Consider the following 22,116-nt stretch of genomic DNA (forward strand, 5'->3'; position numbering starts at 1 on the left):
ATTCTTCATGACATTTTTTATTTTATTTTGGTCAGTGGATGAATTTGTACTTTTTGTTATTTCATTTCGTACCATTAGGGGCCGATGACCTCGATGTTAGGCCCCTTTAAACAACAAGCATCATCATCATCATTATCATTATCATCATCATCATCACAATATTTTATTTGTGGCTTATTTGTGTTTATTTTCCTTTATTTTATTTTTGTTATTTGTGATCGTGTGTTACAGATCTATCTCCATGGTGACGATATGGAATCTGTGTACAAAAACATTCCGAAGAGTGTTCTCCCTAAGGATTATGGTGGCGATGCGCCCTCAGTGCAAGAACTGACAGGTAAACCCACGAAAAGAATAATAATAATAATAAAAGCCGGTCTCGAGTTCAAAAAAGTTAGGGGAACATGTTTTGTAACGTCTAGAATGTGAACGTTGATTTGGTAGGTGGTGTTCCTGGTCGTAAAGCATACCTTGAGACCTTAGCTACTCAGGGTACGTTAAATCGAACTTATACTCCATCTGTAGGCGTAGTCATGCATTAAACTGTCAGTTGGTTCCTAAAAACCAAGTGAATAGCGGTGCGTTCGTGTGTCGTTGTGAGGTACACAATTACACATACACAGACTACTGAGGTCATTTGAGCACGTTGTACGTAAACCAGCACATCCCATGAGACATCTTAATGAGGTTCAAGTCGCAATAGCCATCACTTTGATCCAGAAAGAATGGCCTTTTCGTCGTGTTGCTGTGGATCTCAATGTCTTTCCGCTAAAACGCTTGTGGAATCGCTACAGTGAGACAGGCCAGTTCACAGGGAGGGTTGGACAAGGTCGTAGACGCATGACGACCCCACAGGATGACCAATATCTGGCCATCTGTGCGTTGTGGCGTCGTTCAGCAACTGCCAGAGAACTGCAACAAGACCTCAGGAGGGTCACTGGAGTCACAGTGTCTGACCAGACAGTAAGAAACAGGTTAAGAGAAGTGTCCTTACGTCCCAGAATTCCTGTTCGAGTGCCCTGTTTAACGCAGCAAAATCGCGCAGCTCGCCTTCTATTATTTTGACCGTACCCACGTCAACTGGCACCTTCGCCAATGGAGACCTGTGTTGTTCACAGACGAGTCCCGATTTCCACTGACACAGCGTGATTGCCGTCAACGTGTATGGAGACGCCGTGGTGAGCAGTAAATGCCAAATGTCCAAAAAGGCGATCGATTCGGACAAGGTTCTGTGATGGTGTGGGGTGGCATTAGTATTGATGACCGTACGGATCTTGTCGTCGTCCATGGTTATATTACCGCTGCTGGGTACATCGAGCAGATACTGTTACAGCATGTGTTTGTTGCTGGATACGGTGTTAGCCCTGAATTCGTACTCATGCACGACAATGTCAGGGATCATGTAGCGCGCATCACCAGAGCTGTCTTGCGAGAACTGGATATTCAAGGGATGGAATAGCGAGCAGTGAGTCCCGACCTTAATCTCATCGAGCATGTGTGAGATAGGCTTGACAGAAGTGTTCGTGGGCGTCCTGTTCCGCCATAGACTCTCCGAGACCTCGAAGAAGCTCTCATTGAAGAATGGGACCTGATACAGCAACGTGACCTCCATCGACTTATAAGGAGAATGCGACGTAGGTGCCAAGCTGTGATAAATGCATGTGGAGGACATACACCACACTAAAGCTCTCCAACTGTGATAAAAAAAAATCCACATTGGAGGATTGTTTTCGCCCCTATTTGGACATTTCCGTTTGTGTTCTGAAAATGGACGCGAATCCATCGATATTCTTTTCTATACTTCAACGATAAAGAATGAAGGTTTAGTTGGTAATATACTTGGGTGTGAGGTATTGTTTTGTGGGGCATAGCATACGTTCAAGTACATGTTCACCTAATTTTTTGAACTGTGCATTTTGAAAAGGCAGAATATATGTCCTGCAAAAACCATGCAGGCAGGCAAGCAAAGAAAATGTCGAAACTTATTTAAAAAGCGCTCCTCGTGTATGGGATAATACTCGATTGTTATTGAGAAGTTCTTTTTTTTCTCTTTCACAGCCCAGTGGAAGAAAAAGGTGGAGAGTTACCGAGAATTCTTCCTGGAAGACCTCAAATACTGCTCAAACGAGAAGAAGAGACCCGGTAAACCCAAGACTAGTGAAGATCTGTTTGGTATCGAAGGTTCCTTCAGACAGTTATCCTTTGACTAAACTGAAAGCATCGGAAATATTATTAAACTCATGTGTAAATATTAACCACCAGATAAAATGTGATAAGTGCATTAACATCAAGTACTGAGTGTGTTACCGATCCTAACAACCCTTAGCTCCTCTTTGCACTTGTTGTCATATTTCCATCCATCTGAACCAAGAAATTTCGAGTCCTATATTGTTGTACCTCTCTAAATATTTTACCATCCGGGGTGGCGTTGGCTGTCATTTGTTCTGTTTGAGTAAAATAATACCCACCCTCGGATATTCTATGACTAAAACAGTACCAATGACAGCCTCAGTAGAGTAGGCAGGGGGGATATTCTTTGACTCAAGGCGCACCAGTGAAAGCTTCCGTAGACTAGGGAGAAATATTCTTTGATTCAGGGCGCACCGGTGACAGCTTCAGTAAACTAGAGGGGACATATTCTTTGACTCAAGCCGCACCGGTGACTGCTTCAGCAGACTAGAGGAAAAGTATTCTTTGACTGGAGTCGCACCAGTGACAGCTTCGGTAGACTAGGGAAACATATTTTTTGACTCAAGCCGCACTGGTGACAGCTTTAGCAGACTAGAGGATTTATTCTTTGACTCAAAACGAGCCATTGACAGCTCAATAGACTAGGAGGAAATATTATTTGACTGGTGCCGGAGCCACACCTTTGGCCGCTTCAGTAGACTAGGGAGAAATATTCCTTGACTGGAGTTGCACCAGTGACAGCTTCAGTAGACTAGGGAGAAATATTCTTTGACTCAAGCCGCACCCGTGACAGCTTCAGTAGACTAGAGACTTATAATATTTGACTGGAGTCCCACCAGTTATAGCTTCACGAGACTAACGAGAAATATTCTTTGACTGGAGCCGCACCAATTACACCTTCAGTAGACTAGAAGGAAATGTTCTTCGACTCATTCAATAGCGTTAATGAGAGTTTCAGTAGGTTAGGGGGAAATCGTCTTTGAATCATTCAACAGCGTTAATGATAGCTTCATTAGACTAGGGGGAAATATTCTTTGACTCACGAAGCGCCAATGACAGCTTCAGTAGACTAGGAAGAAATATTCTTTGACTCAAACCGCTCCAGTGGCAGCATCAGTAGTTTAGGGGGAAATATTATTTGATTCAAATAGCGCCAATGACAGCTTCAGTAGACTAGGGGGAAATATAATTTGACTCAAACCGCGCCAATGACAGCTTCAGTAGACAAGGGGGAAAATTATTCGACCCAGATATCGCCAATGACAGCTTGAGTAGACTGGGGGGAAATATTCTTTGACTCAAGCAACGCCAATGACAGTTTCAGTAGCCTAGGGGGAAATATTATTTGACTAATTCAATAGCGCCATTGACAGCTTGAGTAGACTCGGGGGGAAATATTATTTGACTCAAACCACGCCAATGACAGCTTCTGCAGACTAGGGGGAAATTTTCCTTGACTGAGCTCCAATGACAGCTTGAGTAGACTGGGCGGAAATATTATTTGACTCATTCCATAGCGCCAATGATATTTTCATGAGACTAGGGGGAAATTTTATATGACTCATTCAATTGCACCAATGATAGTTTCAGTAGACTAGGGGGAAATATTATCTGACTCATTCAATAGCGCCAATGACTGTTTCAGTAGACTAGGGGGAATATCATTTGACTCATTCAAAAGCGCCAATGGCAGTTTGAGTAGACTGGGGGGGGAAATATTATTTGACACAAACATGCCAAAGACAGATTCAGTAGACTAGGGGGAAATTTTCCTTGACTGAGCTCCAATGACAGCTTGAGTAGACTGGGCGGAAATATTATTTGACTCATTCCATAGCGCCAATGATATTTTCATGAGACTAGGGGGAAATTTTATTTGACTCATTCAATAGCGCCAATGACTGTTTCAGTAGACTAGGGGGAATATCATTTGACTCATTCAAAAGCGCCAATGACAGTTTGAGTAGACTGGGGGGGGGAAATATTATTTGACACAAACATGCCAAAGACAGATTCAGTAGACTAGGGGGAAATACTCTTTGACTTATACAGCGCCAATGACATTTTCAGCAGGCTAGTGAGAAGTACTCTTTGACTCAAAGGATGCCGATGACAGCTTGAGTAGACTAGGGAGAAGTATTCTTTGACTCAAACAGCGCCAATGACAGTTTCAGTAGACTAGGGGGGAATACTCTTTGACTCAAACAGCAGCAATGACAGTTTCAGTAGGCTAGGGAGAAATATTATTTGACTCAAACAGCGCCAATGACAGTTTCAGTAGACTAGGGAGAAATATTATTTGTCTCAAACAGCGCCAATGACAGCTTGATTAGACTGGAGAGAAGTATTCTTCGACTGAAGCTGCGCCAGTGGCAGCTACACTAGACAGGGTGAAATACATTTGACTGGAGCCGTGCCAATGGCAGCTTCAGTAGACATAGTGGGGGGGAAATATTCTTTGACTGGAGCCGTGCCAATGGCAGCTTCATTATGCCCGTTGCTCACGGTCAAATTTTTCACCAAATTTATTGAACAACTCGTTGTTCAATAAGGAGTGACTGTTGCTAACGGTCAAATTTTACGGAACACCTGATTTGATAAAGTATTTTGTCAAATCATGGTCAAATAGAGCATGTCCTATTTTCATTAAATTATTTGACACAACAGCCAATCACAGCAGTGTATGAGATGAAGTAGCGATCTGGTAGCGGGTCTGTGAAGCTCAAGTTGTAAACAAACATGTCGGGCTGGACGAAAGAAGCAGTCGAAATTTTAATTGAAGAGTATATGAAACATACGTGTTTATATGCAGTTAAGTCTCCACTGTATCATAACAGGAATGCTAGGAGAGATGCGGAGGCAAAAATTGCGCGGGCACTGTGTGAAGTCCGGCCAAACACCGATTCTTCAGAAGTGAAGTCCAAGATCAATGGCCTACGAACACAATTTAACAACGAAAGGTTAGTGCAGTGTTATTCCTTCCTGGGAATTCCTATCTGGGAGACGATTGTTCCGTTATTGTAGTTAGTACTCGGCCTGTGATAAATTATTTGAATGATCTATCTCAAGTTCGGTCGAGCCATTCATAGAAAGGCCTATGTTTTCTAAGCAGCAGTAACTATTATAGATAGGCCTACTGTATGTGTTTTAATGGATTGACATTACGATTTCAGGAATAAAGTTAACAAACTGAAGAGTGGAATGAGCTCCGATGATGTATACAGGCCATCATTTGTGTGGTATGACAGACTGCTGTTTCTTACTGACCACATCATGCCAAGAAGTAGCAAATCTAACCTTGACATGTCACAGCTCAGTGAAGATGGATTTACTGAGTCTATAGTCTTGGTAAGTGCACTGAATACGAAGTATATTAATCATTTTATGAAATAAATAACTTGCATTCTAATGATCATCATTATAAATATCCTATAAAAGTGAAGCAGAATAAATTAAGAAGCAAGTTAGAAAAGTAGGCCCTAAGTAGGCCTAAATAAAGAAAACTTTCCGAAATATTGTTTATTTAAGAGAACAAAATCACTGATGCTTGGTTCTAAGGTTGCTATTGTATAAGCTGTTCATTAAAATAACATTAGACGTTTTAGTGCAGGCAACACTTGTAACAGTTTCATGTGAGAAGAAAGGTAGGGGGATTTTAATGTTGGTGCTTCTTAATCATACTGGTCTCTTTCTTTGCTAGTGGTGCTGATGAGATGAAGTAACAATTGCCATATGTAATTGTAGGAATGATTTGGTTACTGAGTTCAAACACCTGCATTACTGAGCTGCATGTCATTTAGATCTATTAAAATTGTAAAGTAATACTTTATAATATTTACATATATTATCAGACTAATTAACAAAAATGAAACAAGACAGCAAATAGTGAAATCAAAAAAGTGTTTGTTCTGCCTTCAAAATCGGTAGCTGTTCACCCAATGTTCTTGCCACTTCACTTGTCCTATTCTACTAAAATAACCTTTAAAATTATTTGTTATGTTCAGAGGTATTTGAGCTGCTGTGTTTCCACTTTGCCCCTCAGTTCCTTCCATTGACTGACTGTTCCTCCAGTTTCCATGCTGCAGCCTTCCTTCATTTATATTTTCCTGATCTGTGCTGTTCATACACATGTAAACTGCTTTGTTGTATTCCAGAAGGAAGTTATGCAAAGTACAGGTGACTTGAACAATAGCTCCAACTTTGTCCACTGACAGGTTTATTTTACTTATGGGACATTGGTACTGAGTTTTCAGACTTCCATATTTCTGAACCAAACTTCCTGAAATTTTGACAGCTGACTTTAAACTTAGAAACTAACATGTATACAACATTTCATTGAAATTATTCAATTAATTCTCAAAATGTATGCATTTTACTTAAATTATTTTTGCTAATCATGTATTAATCAAAATCTTCCACACACATTAGCAATGCTATTAAAATTTAGTATTTTGATATTACATACCCTCAAACAGGCTTAAGAACTTTACAGAAAGATATCTCAAGTAACTTCAAAGATTTAGCTGTAATAAATTTTAATATCACACATAATATTTTTTTAAAATTTTATGGCTTCTTTTCTACAAATTTTTATTTTTCTTACTTAGAACAAAGAAACCTGAATTTTTGCTCTGTAACTTTGTTCACTGTCTATTTCTGAACATAAATGGAAAATTTCACCCATTTCAGACAAAATGTGATACGTGTGGACACAGCGAGCTAACAATTCATTGCTTGCTAGTCTCTGGTAGGTAGGCAAAATTCTCAATAACATTGACATGGTACAGTGAATGCCTACCTGAAGGTTCAGAATGCTCCTGATTTGTAAGTTTCCCCTTCCTGTTTCTTAGCAGCTTCCTGTTGCAATTTTCTTGATTTTATGCCACGTGGTGCCCCTTTCTTTCGTTTAACCCATGACCTGCTTTCGTTTACTCTGGCAATATCACGATGCTGACAAATTGTAGAGGAAGCTGTTGGATATTCTTCCCCTCTTAGCACACATTTCAGTTTATGGGTGGCAGAGCATCCCATATTGAACTCAGAAACTCCACTGAATGCTCCCAAGTCCAGCCTTTTTTAGAAATAAAAATTTCTTTTGGACATTTTTTCCAAATGAGAGAATGCACACTCTCATTGGAATTTTGTGTTCCTCCCCTGACACAGTGAGCTAACAATTCATTGCTTGCTAGTCTCTGGTAGACAGGCAAAATTCTCAATAACATGCTGTCAGACAACTGAACAGACATCTTGGTATGGCTCTGTGGAGTCCCGCCATGGGCAATGCTTCTATTGTAGAAGCACCAAGAATCTGTTTCTTGGGGACATTTTTTGTGTTCTGGTTTGTGATCTGTAGACCTGTAATGGTACAGGGTAGCATATATTGCATTTTTCATGGCAGGTACATCTGGTAAATGATTCTGAATGACCTATCTATAGTAACTTGTGAGTTTCTTTATGTTCTCTAAATTCTGTTTAGTAGGGCCACGACCACCCAGTTTTAGGTCTTTAGTGTCCTTTTTTAGTTTAAAAAATGCTGTGGTTATTCTTTGCCACATGGTTAACACTCCTCTTTTACTATTTCCACACCTTTACCATACATTGAAACTTCATTCAGGTGCTGGTGGGTCCTAGCATCTCCGTCAGAGAGTACAGTGGTGTATCTCATCTTGCACTCCTGAAGAGATCTCCACATTATATCAGCTGCAGTGACCTCCATTGAACCTGAGGAGCCATCATAATTTTTACAGCATTCACCACTCTTTTTATGATACCCTGAAAGCACCATGAATTCTGGTATATCAGGATCCATTTCATTAGCAATAGTGACACAATAGTGGCAAAATTTTGACAAAACCTCATAGTCAATGATCAGTCCTGTTAAAATATCAGCTACCAGGCCAATGCCATACAATGATGTATGGCCTTGCTTGTGATATGTACCATCATAAGACACAGCAATGTCTGACACTGGCATTCACTAATGAAGAATCAACATCCTCATGTGCTTTGCAAACATTCATTCTGGACTGCCTAAGCATTTTCATTTTTGCATCTATGACCTCTGTGGCTAGGCCATTCATGTGGCTGGTGAATGTCTTGGAGTTCATACAGTGCATACCCATGCATATGCAGAACCTTTCCATATATCTATGGCCTAGCCCCATACTTAGGAAAGCCTCTACACTTTTTCTATTGACATCAAAGGGAGGTCTTTCAGATTTACACTGTACTTTGGCCCTAGGACTGGTATACACCTTGATGGTACAATGCTTGCATGCACTACATATTACATGCAGCTTGTTTGCCAAACCAAGCTGATCTTTTACCACAACATTTAGACTAGCACAGTCATATTCAGGACATTTCAAATTTTTTAATAAATCCTGAAGAGTGCCACTATGTATTAGCATGTAGCTCGAATCACTCTGACCTAGCAGCACAGGTGAAACTGCAGATAATTTCTGCTCAGTTCTAGTTTAATTTGATTGATTTTCAATAGATCTGTTATGAAAAGCAACATTATTACCACTAAGCTGTAAATTAGTGGTAGATTGTCCAACAGTAGCATTGCTACAACTAGGTTCTAAATCAGTAGTAGACTGTGCAACAGTTTGGCCTACCTGATTTTTCAACTCCCTTTTCTTACTCAGGCCTTCACGAGCTACCTCAAGTTGTTTTTTCCTTTTATTAGATCTTCATTTAGAGGGATACCATCGTGAGCTTGATGTATCCATTTTCGTTTTACCAAGAAATGGAAATTAGTACGGCTGAACACTACTTTGTTTGCAAACACACATTACCCAACTCTACCTGCAATTGAAATTTCTTTTGCTCCATTGTCAATACTCTGTTGGGAAAGGGTTTCATGATGTTTATGGACAGTGGAAAAGCATCATCAGCCACAAAAACAAAGGGAAATTCCTTGTCAGATTCAGGCAGCTGACGAGGAGGAGGTATGATCAGCATTCTGTCATGCATTACTGAAGATAAATCACTTTTCTGAAACACACCCCCATCACTTACACGACCATTAGTTCCAATATCCACATAAATAAATTTATAGGTTGCATCAACCACTGCTAGTAAAATAATGCGTTTTGTGCCCTTGTAATTATAATAGTGTGATCCACTTGATTGTGGAGCTGCAAAATGAATATGTTTCCCATCAATTGCTCCCATGCAGTTTGGGAAGTTCCACTTCTCTTCAAATTCTTGAGCAATATTTAACCATTTTTCATTTGTGTCTGGAACCTGAAATGAAAATTAATTCCTTACAGAATTTTGAGGGAAGCTCCATGATGACGATGGATGATATAGCATTAGATGATGACGGGGCACTGGTAGACCTAGTTCAGGAGTCTGACACAGTCACACCTGCTTCTAACACAAAGAGTGTGATGAACCAGCCTCCACAAAAAGAAGGTACAAAACATTATATACCCAGTAAAATGGAGTTACTGCATTTAATTTAAAATAACATTCTTAGGAAAGCGTGGTTTCATTAATGATACTTTTAAAATATGAGGGATTTTCCACTTTTCAGGTACATCAATCAGAAAAAGAAAAAAGGTTTCACCTGAGGACCAAGTGCTGGCAAGTGCTAGTCAGGTATTAGCATCCATGTCAGCTTCAGCTGTAGATTCAGAGGAAGCATTTGCAAACTACATTGCTTGTGAGCTCCGTCAAATAAAAAACAAAAGAGTGAAAATTTTAACTAAACAAAAAATACAGAACTTACTTACAGAGGCTCTACTGGAAGAAATGGAGTAAAATATGTCATAAAATAAAATAATTCCCTTATGTTGTGATATCATTATTAATAAATATACAGTCCTACTTACAAATAGTCTTTCCTTAATGCATTGTCTATCTCCCTACATGTTTCAGGGATTATACGACCCAGGGTACCAAAAGGTATTTTTGTAGCATACATGAGGTTTGTATATAATTCACCAGTGGCAAGAAATCGCAGTGTTACTTGTAGTCTCATTGCAGCTAGAATAGCTTGCCTCATATTTGTGTCTTTCTTGCTATTCTAGGTCCAACTAACTGGAGCAATTTTTTGAAGTTCCCTTCACTCACTCTTAAGAAATTCCTGTATGATTCAGTGTCCTCAACTTCAATTCATTCTGGACTAAAGATAACAATCCCCTTCCATCATCCCACCCAAGTCTGGTCCACCACCTTATAGCTCTCCTCTTCCTACTGTTTTTCCTTTTAATAACTGCACATGCAGCTATTGCAACTAAAGCTGCAATTTGTTTACTATGTACTGATGGCATTTGTGATTTATTCACTGACAGTAGAACATGCTCATCTGACAGCCAAAGAGCAAAACAATCAGTTTCAGTACTTGGGACCTATTCCCACAGAGGTCAGGCCAAACAAATTTAATTCTGAGTTTTGACCAACAGATGGCACTGGTATGAGTTTGAAGAAATATTTTACCGTGTACAACACAACATATTTGATAAAAGATGTTAAGAAATTTTTGTCAAATCTTTTGTCAAATAATTTTACCAAAAATTTGACCGTGAGCAACAGGCATTTTTAGACTAGTAGTCAGTGAGAGCCCTGCTGTATCCAATGGAAACCTGGAAATGCTGGATGTCCGATGCTTGTCAACTGCGCGTGGAGTGAAGGGCTGGGTTGCCATATCTTGTCGTCGTGTTTCATATTGTGAACATGAGTGGTGTTATTATTAGCTGCACTGCAAGAAGAAAACTGACAACACCGCTTCGCATTGCACTCACTTCTAGACAGCCGTTTTGAGGTGCCTATTGTTATCCTATAGAGAAGCACAATTACACCTAGTTAGAGAATTATACCAAATTAATGGGACAATTTCTGCCATTTATAGGACATAATAAGAAACATGTTGGAAAATTAGAATTAATACTTTCCGCGAATTTACTTCCTCTTTCAAATATTTTTCTTTTACTACGACAGATATTAGTCACTTAAAGGAAAGTCTTGGTTGAAATTTTCTTCCAGCCGTCACAAATCGGTGATTCATGAACGGCCTTGCATTTCCGGTAATTGATGGAATTGACACCTTGGTGACAGGAGGGAAACAACTATTAGGTAAACCAGTAGTAACTGAAGATATAAATTTCGATCACAGACGAAACGTCTAGAGCCACTGCTGTACAACGAGATCCAACTTCTTGGTTGAGTGAACAGCGTTGAGGCCTTCTGTTTGTAGGGTCCCGAGTTCGGTTTCCGGCTGGATCGAATGATTTAAACGCGTCCGATGAATTCTTCTGGCTTACAGACTGGATTGTTTTGTTTGTGCGAACACTCTTCTCTTCATATTCAGCCAACACACCACAGAAACACGCAATAGTGATTACGTACCCTCGCACAAGTTTGGCGTCAATAAAGGCAACCGACCGTCAAACGGCCACATCCGTATGTGTGACACAGTTCGCATCCGCGTAACAACAGTTGTGGGAAAATCCGCAGAAGAAGAGGAAGAGGAAGAAGAGGAAGAGGAAGAAGACTGCTATACAAGCAAAAATACGTTATTACTATATTCGGTGACTTCCAATGATCGCAATGAATTATTAATCTCTGAAATTTGCTACAGGAATATATATATGTACATTGCCTAGGCAGTAAGTTGGGCCCTACTCTGTAATATAACTAAACATGCAAATTAGTGATCCGTTAAAAAGACAGCTTTTCAGGAAAGAGCTTCGATATTGTGGCAGCAGTGTTGGAAGGCGCATTACTCTTGTCAGTTTAAAACTGTAAGTTTGGAATGTCAACAACGAAGTACCAAGAAAATTCTTCTATAGTAACAGAGCGGATGGCATAATCAACATAGAATATTTTGTGTACCACCTCTTTCGTAATGAAACATTTCTTCTCTGAAAATCCAACGCATTAACTATTATCTGAGTCTGGTAGTAACGTCTTACCCGGGGGGGGGGGGGGGTGTCGGGGAGGGGTATTTGTAAGGTTGGTAAGAAAGATAGGAGCTCAACGAATTTACTTGTCCTATTTTATTTATTTCTTACAATGTTCACTAATTTGTGAATTTTTGCTGGAAAATATAACGGCATAACAGGCTCAATGTGTATCTCTTGAATTCTTTCAAGTTGTGAAATCAGAAGTATCCGTGTTCAACAGTAATCTGAACTTGTTCAGAAAGTGTTTCAGACGATCACTCGTTGCCTCAATGTTAAAGTACCCGTTAAAATATAAACGTGTCAAATTTCCCTCTGGGAAAATGAAACAATCATAAATATGTCTTCCAATAAACGAAACTAATATTGATAACAATTAATTCACTTTCATCTGAAGAATAGTTTCCGAGAGGTATCTGTATGGAATTTGGAGGCGACACGTCCTTTGAAAAGGGCAAACTGACCGGGAACCTGTGAAGCTACCAACGAATGAAATATACACTTCTTTAAAATATGAAGAGATGAGACCTGTTTGATAAAAGATCTTTCTATAATGTCTCTTAGTAATGTTCATTGAACAGTACTTCGCATCACAGCCTGCAAGGTCAGATATACCATCTATACTGTAACGCCCCTCTTTGATGATATGTCTCTCAGTCATGGCCATCCATCAATACTTCATGCACTGTGAATAGGCAGCGGAAGCGGAAGTAAGGAAGGTGCGGGCTTAAGATCAGAGCCATTTATCAGTCGTACAATAAGGTTGATAGAAAAGTTAGTGCAAACCGAGGCAATATGCTATGCTAAGTATTTATTAATATAATGCATCACAACAAGAACCAACTTTGATGAAACCAACCCATTTACAATCATCAGAAGGCAAAACCTTACAAACGGGGACCTATCCCAACACTATTCAAAGTCTCCACTATTTCCTCCATAACGTGAGTGGGGTGTTTCTTGAATACATTATCACTCCAATATCACAATACACTTCTCAAGCAATACGAATATTTAACAATTTTAGAGGCGTTTGGCCATATACAAATTAACTTCTATAAGGGCGAAATAGTACTGACTGCCAAATCTGCCGAAAAACTTTTATTATACAACACATCTGGGGCTCAGCCTCGTAACCAAAGTTATAAAAACCCAGTATAACAGACTAGATTGAAAACAGATTATCTCATACATTAACATGTCTTCCAAGGACCTTATTCTTTCCAACAAACTAAGCCCGTAGCCTCTCCTAGAACAATTACCAAGAACATTACATTTTCGAGATTAAAGAAACTCCCTCGCTTAGCCCAAAAGAGAGTCGAAGAACATTCTTCCTACCTCCACACCCGTAGATGAAGCAAACGGAACGAGCCGCTGCTTTCGGCCAGTCAAGTTACTCGCATAGAGCGATCTGAGGAACTCCTCACAAGAGCCACTGACCTCAGTATATACGCGGCACGCCCCCTCTCGGGAGAAGCGGGGCGAGGCGGGGAGTGACGAGACGGGCGTGAAGACGCGAAGTAGGCTCGCCAACATAAAGATGGAGAAATCCACCAGGGCGGAAGAAAACTTCCCTTTTTCCTGGGGTCATAGGGGGAGAGGCAAAATACAACTTATTAAAGAACAGAGAAGAATAACACATACACAAATAATATAAGAATACACACAGATCGATCTGGCCTAATAGATAAGGTTGAAAAAACTGAACGGCGAGGGAGAGTAATTCATGGTAAACTTCACATCATCGCCTGCAAAGTCACATCGACCATCTGTACTGTAACGCCCCTCTTTGATAATATGTCTCTCAGTCATGGCCATCCATCAATACTTCACATCACAGCCTGCAACGTCACGTCTACCATCTGTACTCTACCACCCCTCTTTGATGATATGTCTCCCAGTCATGGCCATCCATTGATACTTCACATCACAGCCAGCAAGATCACATCTACCAAACGTACTCTACCGCCCCTCTTTGATAATATTCCTCTAAGTCATGGCCATCCATCAATACTTAAAATCACAGCCTGCAAGATCACATTGACTATCTGTACTCTAACGCCCCTCTTTGATAATATGTCTCTCAGTCATGGCTATCCATTAATACTTCACATGACAGCGTGGAATGTCACATAGACCATCTGTACTCTAACGCCCCTCTTTGATAATATTCCTCTAAGTCATGGCCATCCATCAATACTTCAAATCACAGCCTGCAAGATCACATTGACCATCTGTACTCTAACGCCCCTCTTTGATAATATGTTTCTCAGTCATGGCCATCCATCAATACTTCACATCACAGCCTGCAAGATCACATTGGCCATCTGTACATAACGGCATAATATGTCTCTCAGTTATGGCCATCCATCAATACTTCACATCAATGCCTGCACAGTTGCTAGGTAACATCGCCTGACACATTTTGTATAGCTAATTTCGTGACACAAATTTTCGGCTGATCCCCAGCCATAAGACGTATTTATGTCCAATTTCCTTTACTTGTACTTAACTACTTCCCACCTCTGGTAAATGTGACAGATGATGGTACGGGATGTAGGATTTTATAGACATCTCAATATAACTAGCTGTATGGTAACTACCTCGTTTCAATCACACCCCTGAATTTCAAAAAGCCACAGACACAGATTCGTAGTAAAACTGTTACTCATTGAATCAGAGAAACGCAGGCCCGTATCTATGGACCGCACCCGCGTTACGGAAATGCTTAGGGATTCAATATAGTGTTAATATCGATGATTAGTAGTTAGCTCTAATATTTTCTGTTTGCTAATATTTACCGCCTTTGCTTCCAGACATTCTGGAGCTCATATCGATTTCCTGTAAACATTGTTATTACCTGAGACCTGGCGTTAGGTGTTAAAATGACAAAAATTAGCAGGCAAAGAGGTACTAAAATTCTCGAAAATAGTCACTGTATTGCCCACTAAACGTATTTAAAATAGGCATAAAAATATGTAGTATATTTAAGTGTACATTTTAATTTAAATACTTTCAAACTCAGCACAGCACTACTAGGTTATGTGTCTTTGGCGTTTCGATATTGCGAACGAAGACATCAAATTTGCTTTTGGCTGTCCTGTTTTCATTCCTCGGGGTGGAAATTTATTATTTTGCTGCTTCTGCATGGTGGATAGCCTTCCGTGAAATTTCAGTGATCCAATTTTATTTATGAAAATAAGAAACAGAATGGGCGCAAGCACCAGGCCCTGGGGCACACCATTTACGACGGGTACGATAGTACCGTTTTCATTGTTACAAGATACAAGTTATTCTCCTTCATTAAGTCAAGCGTTAAACAAGTTTGGTGATAAACCACGAAATACAGATGCATTTATTTGTTAATTAAATTTTACTCGACACATTCAAGTTCAGGATTGACCCGTTATTCGAAAGCGCATCGCCACCGAGTTTTTGAATGAAATGATTTATTTTGGATCCTAACGTGGCCAGTTATTAAGGAGTGATGAAATGACTACCCAGTAAATGCCAAGAGGAAATTTCTGAACACTATCCCTCGACCGGTGAGAGTCCCGTCACCATCAGAAATTTGGCCGCAGGGTAGGAGAGGTGGTGGTATACAATCTGTAATCACTAGATTGCGTGCCAAAATCTTGGATTCAGTTCCAAACCCGCTCAGCAGTGCTAATATGGAGTGTGGGCATATGACGCTGTTGATGGTGATTCGTCCGTCGAATGGAGACGTTAAGCCGTGAGTAGACTTATTGGTGCTCTTCGACAGGAGTAGGCTACATGCCGACACCAGATTTCACTCTCTCCCTACCTCATCATCATTCATCATTATCATTAACATGGTAACTTACTAGGAAATTGAATCTAGCAAAGAAGTCAGCTAAGGATAACATGATGGCAAGCATAATTGGCGGTCATACAAATTTTAGTGAAAAATGGAAATGTATGTATAGGTACTTTAAGGCAGAAACAGGTTTCAAGAAGGATATTCCAGGAATAATTAATGAACAAGGGGACTGTGTATGCGAGGATCTTCATAAGGCAGAAGTATTCAGTCAGCGGTATGTAAAGATTTTGGTTACAAGGATAATGTCCAGATAGAGGAGCTGACTAATAATAAAGAAGAATTACATTTTACCTATGATAACAATGGCATTTACAGTAAGATACAAAAGTTGAAAACTAGAAAGACGGCTGGAATTGATAAGATTTCTGGGGACATACTAAAGACAATGTCCTTTGGTACCCTCGCACACGCTTCCCTAATGACGGCTTCCAAAGTGTCCAAGTCACGCCGTTTTCTGACATACACCTTCTCTTTCAAATACCCCCAGGGGAAAAATCCAACAGAATCAAGTCTGGACTTCTCAGTGGCCACTCAAAATTTCTGCGACGTCCAATAACGCGGCCCGGAAAAGCATTGTCAAGCCATTCTCGCGAAATCAATGCAAAATGTCTAGGTGCTCCATCGTGCATAAAGTGCACATTGTCCACTCCGTCCCAGATTGAAACAATGCGATAAACAAAAATTTGTAGCATGTTGCAACGGTCTGTCAGGTACATTGGGCCCCGACTGCAACGGTGTGTTGCTAATGCTGGTGCCTACATTGAAATATGAAGTGGCAAGGACCATAGTACATAACATAATTGACAGCAACCATGTAACATTATTAATGACAGAAGAATAGTGAAATAAAAGTAGGAATATAATAGTGGATCACCATGTAGGACCATATCTGAAGTATTTATTTTAATATTGTTTGGTTGAAGGAGCTATACCAAATGGATAGAGAGTTGCTATAGCAGCCCCTGTGTATAAAGGAAAGGGTGATAGATATATAGCTGAAAATTACTGGCCAGTAAGTTTGACATGCATTGCATGTAACCTTTGGGAAGGCATCCTTTCTGATTATATTAGACATGTTTGTGAAATTAATAACTGGTTCTATAGAAAGCAGTTCGGCTTTAGGAAAGGTTATTCCACTGAAGCTCAACTTGTAAGATTCCAGCAAGATATCTTTGATTCCGGAGGTCAAATGGACCGTATCGTGATTGACCTGTGTAAAGCATTTGATAGGGTGGGTCATGGGAGACTACTGGCAAAAATGAGTGCAATCGGACTAGACAAAATAGTGAGTGAATGGGTTGCTATATTTCTAGAAAATATATCTCAGAGAATTAGAGTAGGCGAAGCTTTATCTGTCCCTGTAATAATTAAGAGGGAAATTTCTCAAGGTAGTATTATTCGATCTTTATGTTTTATTATATATATATATCACTGATATATGTAAAGAAGTGGAATCAAAGATAAGGCTGTTCGCAGATGATGTTATTCTGTACAGAGTAATAAACAAGTTACAAGATTGTGAGCAAGTGCAAAATGACCTTGATAATGTTGTGAGGTGGAAAGTAGGCAATGGTATGATGATAAAGGGGGTTAAAAGTCAGGTTGTGAGTTTCACAAATAGGAAAAGTCCTCTCAGTTTTAATTACTGCGTTGATGGTGGTGAACGTTCCTTTTGTTAATATAAGGAAAGATATTCATTGGGATAATCACATAAATATGATTGTAAAGAAAGGGTACGGATCTCTGCACATCGTTATGGGGGTATTTAATGGTTGTAGTAACGATTTAAAGGAGAGGGCATATAAGTCTCTGGTAAGACCCAAACTAGAGTATGCTTCCAGCGTAAGGTAAATCCGGGACAGATGCCGCCCCGGTAGAGATGCCGCATACACTGTAGCTAAAGGTTCCCATCGGTACAGCTAGATGGCAATATGTGTGGTTTTTCAGTTTCTAAGGAAGAACTACTGTCTGCGAGTGTGACGAAATTTGCTCGTATATTACGCCAATTATAGCCGATATCATGAGGCGAGTACATGTTTCCTCCTGACAAAGTTTTTGCGTGTGTTAATTTATTGTGGCACAGATATTAGAAAATCTCATGCTCCCGTGAATAAAGGGTTGTTTTTTGTTGTAAACAGCCTTTCAAAATAGTTCCCTATTCCTGGTGCCTACTTCCTCTTTAAATACTTAAATCAGACGTTTTTAGTACAGTAGACGTCAGAAACATAACTATAGTTGAGAGTAAGCTAATTTTGGGGCATGATAGCCATGAGGTATGAAAACAGGAGGGTGCGGCGTCTCTCCCTGATGGTTGGCCTTCGGGCTGAGCAGCGGTCGCTGTGCAGGCCAGAGCCATTTCAAGGATGTTAAGTGCCGTGGGGTTTTATATAACACAGTGAAGAATCCATTGCACATGCACATTTATAGTAAATCGAAATTAAAATATGATTTTAATGTTGTAAATTATCAGAGAGATTTTTTCCATTGAATGATTATATTATGTGGATATAATTGTCTTGTAGTACGTTCTAATGTTGGGTTATATTAAAGTTGAAGAATTTGGCTTAAATTTGATTTTGTCATTAATTATTTTACTCGCGGCACCTCTCCCGAGCAAAGTCGGCATCTATACCGGGATCCAGGGAGAGACGCCGCAGATGCAACAATTCCTTTGTTCACTCCTTTCTCCCATTTACTTTCAATTGCCAATAGTTTGTTCATCCTTGATCAAATGTACATGTTTTCAAATTATGCTCGATGAATTTGCAACAATTTTTAAAGTAAATATACCGAGATATAACAAAAGACATAAAAAGTGCGGCAACTCTCCCGGAATTACCCTATGGGACCCGCACCAGGATTACTTGATTCAAGAACTGGAAAAATACAAAGAAAAGCAGCTCGATTTGTTCTGGGTGATTTCCGACAAAAGAGTAGTGTTACAAAAAAGTTGCAATGTTTGGGCTGGGAAGACTAGAGAGAAAGGGGACGAGCTGCTCGACTAAGTGGTAAGTTCTGAGCTGTCAATGGAGAGATAGCGTGGAATGACATCAGTAGACAAAGAAGTATTAATGGTGTCTTTAAAAGTAGGAAAGATCAAAGTATGAAGATAAAGGTATAATTCAAGCGGGCAAATAGGGACAAATTTTCGTTTATAGGAAGGGGAGTTAGGGATTCGAATAACTTACCAAGGGAGATGTTCAATATATTTCCAATTTCTTTGCAATCTTTTAAGATGATGCTAGGAAAACAACAGATAGGAATTCTGCCACCTGGGCGACTGCCCTAAATGCAGATCAGTACTGATTGTTTGATTAATTGTTTGAAAAGTCCATTCGATACTCCATGTCGTACGATGTGGACATGTAAAAGGTCCGTGGTGACACATTTGGTGTTCACTTGACAAAACTGATTAAAAATCTGCCAATTATTATTATTATTATTATTATTATTATTATTATTATTATTATTATTATTATTATTATTATTAATATTAGGGACTGCCTGACTGAGGCGGTAAAGGCGTTCTCGGTTCACCCGGAAGGACGTGGGTTCGATTACCCGTCAGGAAGTCAAAAAATTTAAGAAACGAGATTTCCACTTCCGGAGTTGCACATGGACCTGAGGTTCACTCAGCCTACACAAAAAATGAGTACCAGTTTAATTCCTGGGGGAAAAGGTGGCGGGCGTAGAGCTAACTACTCCTCCTCATCACGTGCCGAGGTTACGGATTGTGGAATACTTTACCTTCCGCCCCTCCAAGGGCCTTCATGGCCTGTACAGAGATGACTTTGCTTTGATTATTATTATTATTATTATTATTATTATTATTATTATTATTTCTTTCTTATCGGGCGAGTTGACCGTGCGGCTAGGGGCACGTAGCTGTGAGCTTGCATCCGGGAGATAGTGAGTTCGAGCCCCACTGTCGACACCCTGAAGATGGTTTTCCGTGGTTTCCCATTTTCACACGAGGCAAATGCTGATGCTGTACCATTATTAAGGCCACGGCCGCTTCCTTTCCACTCCTAACCCATCGTCGCCATAAGACCTTTCTGTGTCGGCGCGACGTAAAACAAATTGTAAAAATAAATCTTTCTTTCTTTCTTTCTTTCTTTCTTTCTTTCTTCGTTATGCCCATTCAAAGAGTGCGTTTGAACTTGTTCGTTGACCATATCCTCCCAAAATCTTTTCATGAATGCACTGTGTTGCATCTTGCTTTCTGTGGACTACTTAACATGGCTGAATGTTTCCTTGAAACGAACAGTGGAGGTTAAACCTTTTACAAATCTCAAACAGTTCACAATATTGTCTTGTGTCTATTTAAAAATTCTAAAACACAATAAATAGACGCATATTCTTCTACAGCTCTTTCCACTGTCTCGCACGTGTGGATTTGGCACTGTTTTACGGCAGAATACCCTTCCTGACGCCAACTCTATGAGGGGCGATGTAATCATTATTGAGTGTTTCTGTGCTGTTTGGTAGTGTGGTGTCTGAATATGAAGAAGAGAGTGTTGGAAAAAACACAGACACCTAGTTCCCGAGCCAGAAGAATTAATCAGAGGGGATTTAAATCCCCGAATTGGCCTGGAATCGAACCCGAAACCCTCTAAACGGTAGGCCTAAGCGCTGACCATTCAGTCAAGGAGTCGAACACTGTAAATGGGCGATAAAGTAATTTAAATTACATAATACCCTACTTGAAAGAATTCTTTGTACACACCAAACAGAAAATTGAGCCAGTTCACTAGAACTCTGAGAAAAACTTACATGTTTTCAGTTGCAACTAGAACTGCTGTTATCTTACGTATAAAGAATGAACTGTGGACTTGGTTCTCTATTAAGAAAAATCATAACATTTATAATGCACCATGCAAAATGGGCAAAACATGTACTTGGTTCAATTTAACTCTGAATCCTCCAAGAAACTGATAACGGGTATAAATCGATAAGATAATGGTGATCTCTAACCTCATTGTCGAGATAAAAGATAACGATATTGACCTCTCTCAAAAACTCCTAGGATTACACCAGTGGTAACACCTACTGTATAGCCTGTGAAAGGTGAGTACATTTATTATGGTCCTCTGAACGGTCAGGTAATTTACACTAAGCACAGAGATAATTCCACAGCCTTATACACGACGAGTGGATGTCAGTTCGGGCAGGGATAATTCCATACAGCGAATCGATTTTCACTAGTGTCAGAGAAAATTCCCACAGCCTTCTATTCGGCGAGTAAATGTCAATAGGAGCAGGGGTAATTCTAACAGTTCTCTACGCAGTGAATATATGTTTACTAGGGATAGAGATAATTCCCACAGCCTTCTATTCGGCGAGTAAATGTCAATAGCAGCAGGGGCAATTCTACATATTTGTCTATAGAGAGTCAATTTTTATCACAGGCAGAGCATATCACTATGCACAGCGAGTCGGTTTCTTCTTCTTTTTCTTCTTGTGCCTTGTCCTCGCAGTACTTTTGCGATCGGTAACGTTATCTGTGGTTTATTCATAGCTGTTAAACTGAGAAAGAAAATTGACGTGACTGTGCACCACCACCGTCTCAATCTCTATAATTATACTGCCTGCTCTGTGCCGCCAGAATTGCGTTTACAGCGATATTGCAGATGGCAGCACTTACCGCACCCAGAGCACATGTTGGTGAAATGAGAGTTCGTCCGTAACACCAATATAAAATGAAAAATAATCCTTAACATGATACTAACCGAGAAGACAATGCACACATAGAAACTAACATTTCACATTTGAGCTTGGATTAAAATACAGAAACGTAAAATATAAACATTTACCATCCACAGTAGATATATTAGGATTGTTGTATACAAGGAACAACATAAAAGTTTATTGCTTCAACACATTTATACAATATGTACATGAAATAGAACGAAACTTTTCTTGAAGCTTGTTGAGTTGCACACGTTTAATGTTAATATACGGTAGTAGGCTGAGGGCCTCAGTATTATTTACATAGGTACAAATCGCGATTCCTATATACATTCAATCTTGTCTTGATGAGACAATCTGTTCAAATGAGAGAATGTTCTTGATAGTCGAAAACTATCGGTCATGTATAATAACAAGTGGAACTTGTAGAGAGAGTTCGTATTAGCAGAATGCTAACAGGAGGCCTGTAACTCGCAAGGAACTTGC

The 22,116-nt window shown here is 39.8% G+C and overlaps 2 protein-coding genes across 2 annotated transcripts in view; both read left to right on the forward strand.

Annotated features, from left to right (window-relative positions):
- Nucleotides 1-2,294, forward strand: part of LOC136886018 (retinol-binding protein pinta) — a 35,920-nt gene extending 33,626 nt beyond the window's left edge. Inside the window, exons 6-7 of the mRNA XM_067158729.2 lie at nucleotides 232-337; nucleotides 2,059-2,294. Coding sequence (XP_067014830.2) covers nucleotides 232-337; nucleotides 2,059-2,210 — 258 coding nt within the window. The 3' untranslated portion in view covers nucleotides 2,211-2,294. The remainder of the gene's footprint in view (nucleotides 1-231; nucleotides 338-2,058) is intronic.
- Nucleotides 2,295-4,704: 2,410 nt separating this feature from the next.
- Nucleotides 4,705-10,702, forward strand: LOC137503089 (uncharacterized). The gene is made up of 4 exons (XM_068230539.1): nucleotides 4,705-5,150; nucleotides 5,364-5,538; nucleotides 9,468-9,612; nucleotides 9,734-10,702. The coding sequence occupies exons 1-4, from the start codon at nucleotides 4,930-4,932 to the stop codon at nucleotides 9,958-9,960; spliced, it is 768 nt and encodes a 255-aa protein (XP_068086640.1). The 5' UTR covers nucleotides 4,705-4,929; the 3' UTR covers nucleotides 9,961-10,702.
- The last annotated feature ends 11,414 nt before the right edge of the window (nucleotides 10,703-22,116 follow it).

This window comes from Anabrus simplex, chromosome X (assembly GCF_040414725.1).
Source record: "Anabrus simplex isolate iqAnaSimp1 chromosome X, ASM4041472v1, whole genome shotgun sequence".
In the NCBI taxonomy this organism is placed as follows: domain Eukaryota; kingdom Metazoa; phylum Arthropoda; class Insecta; order Orthoptera; family Tettigoniidae; genus Anabrus; species Anabrus simplex.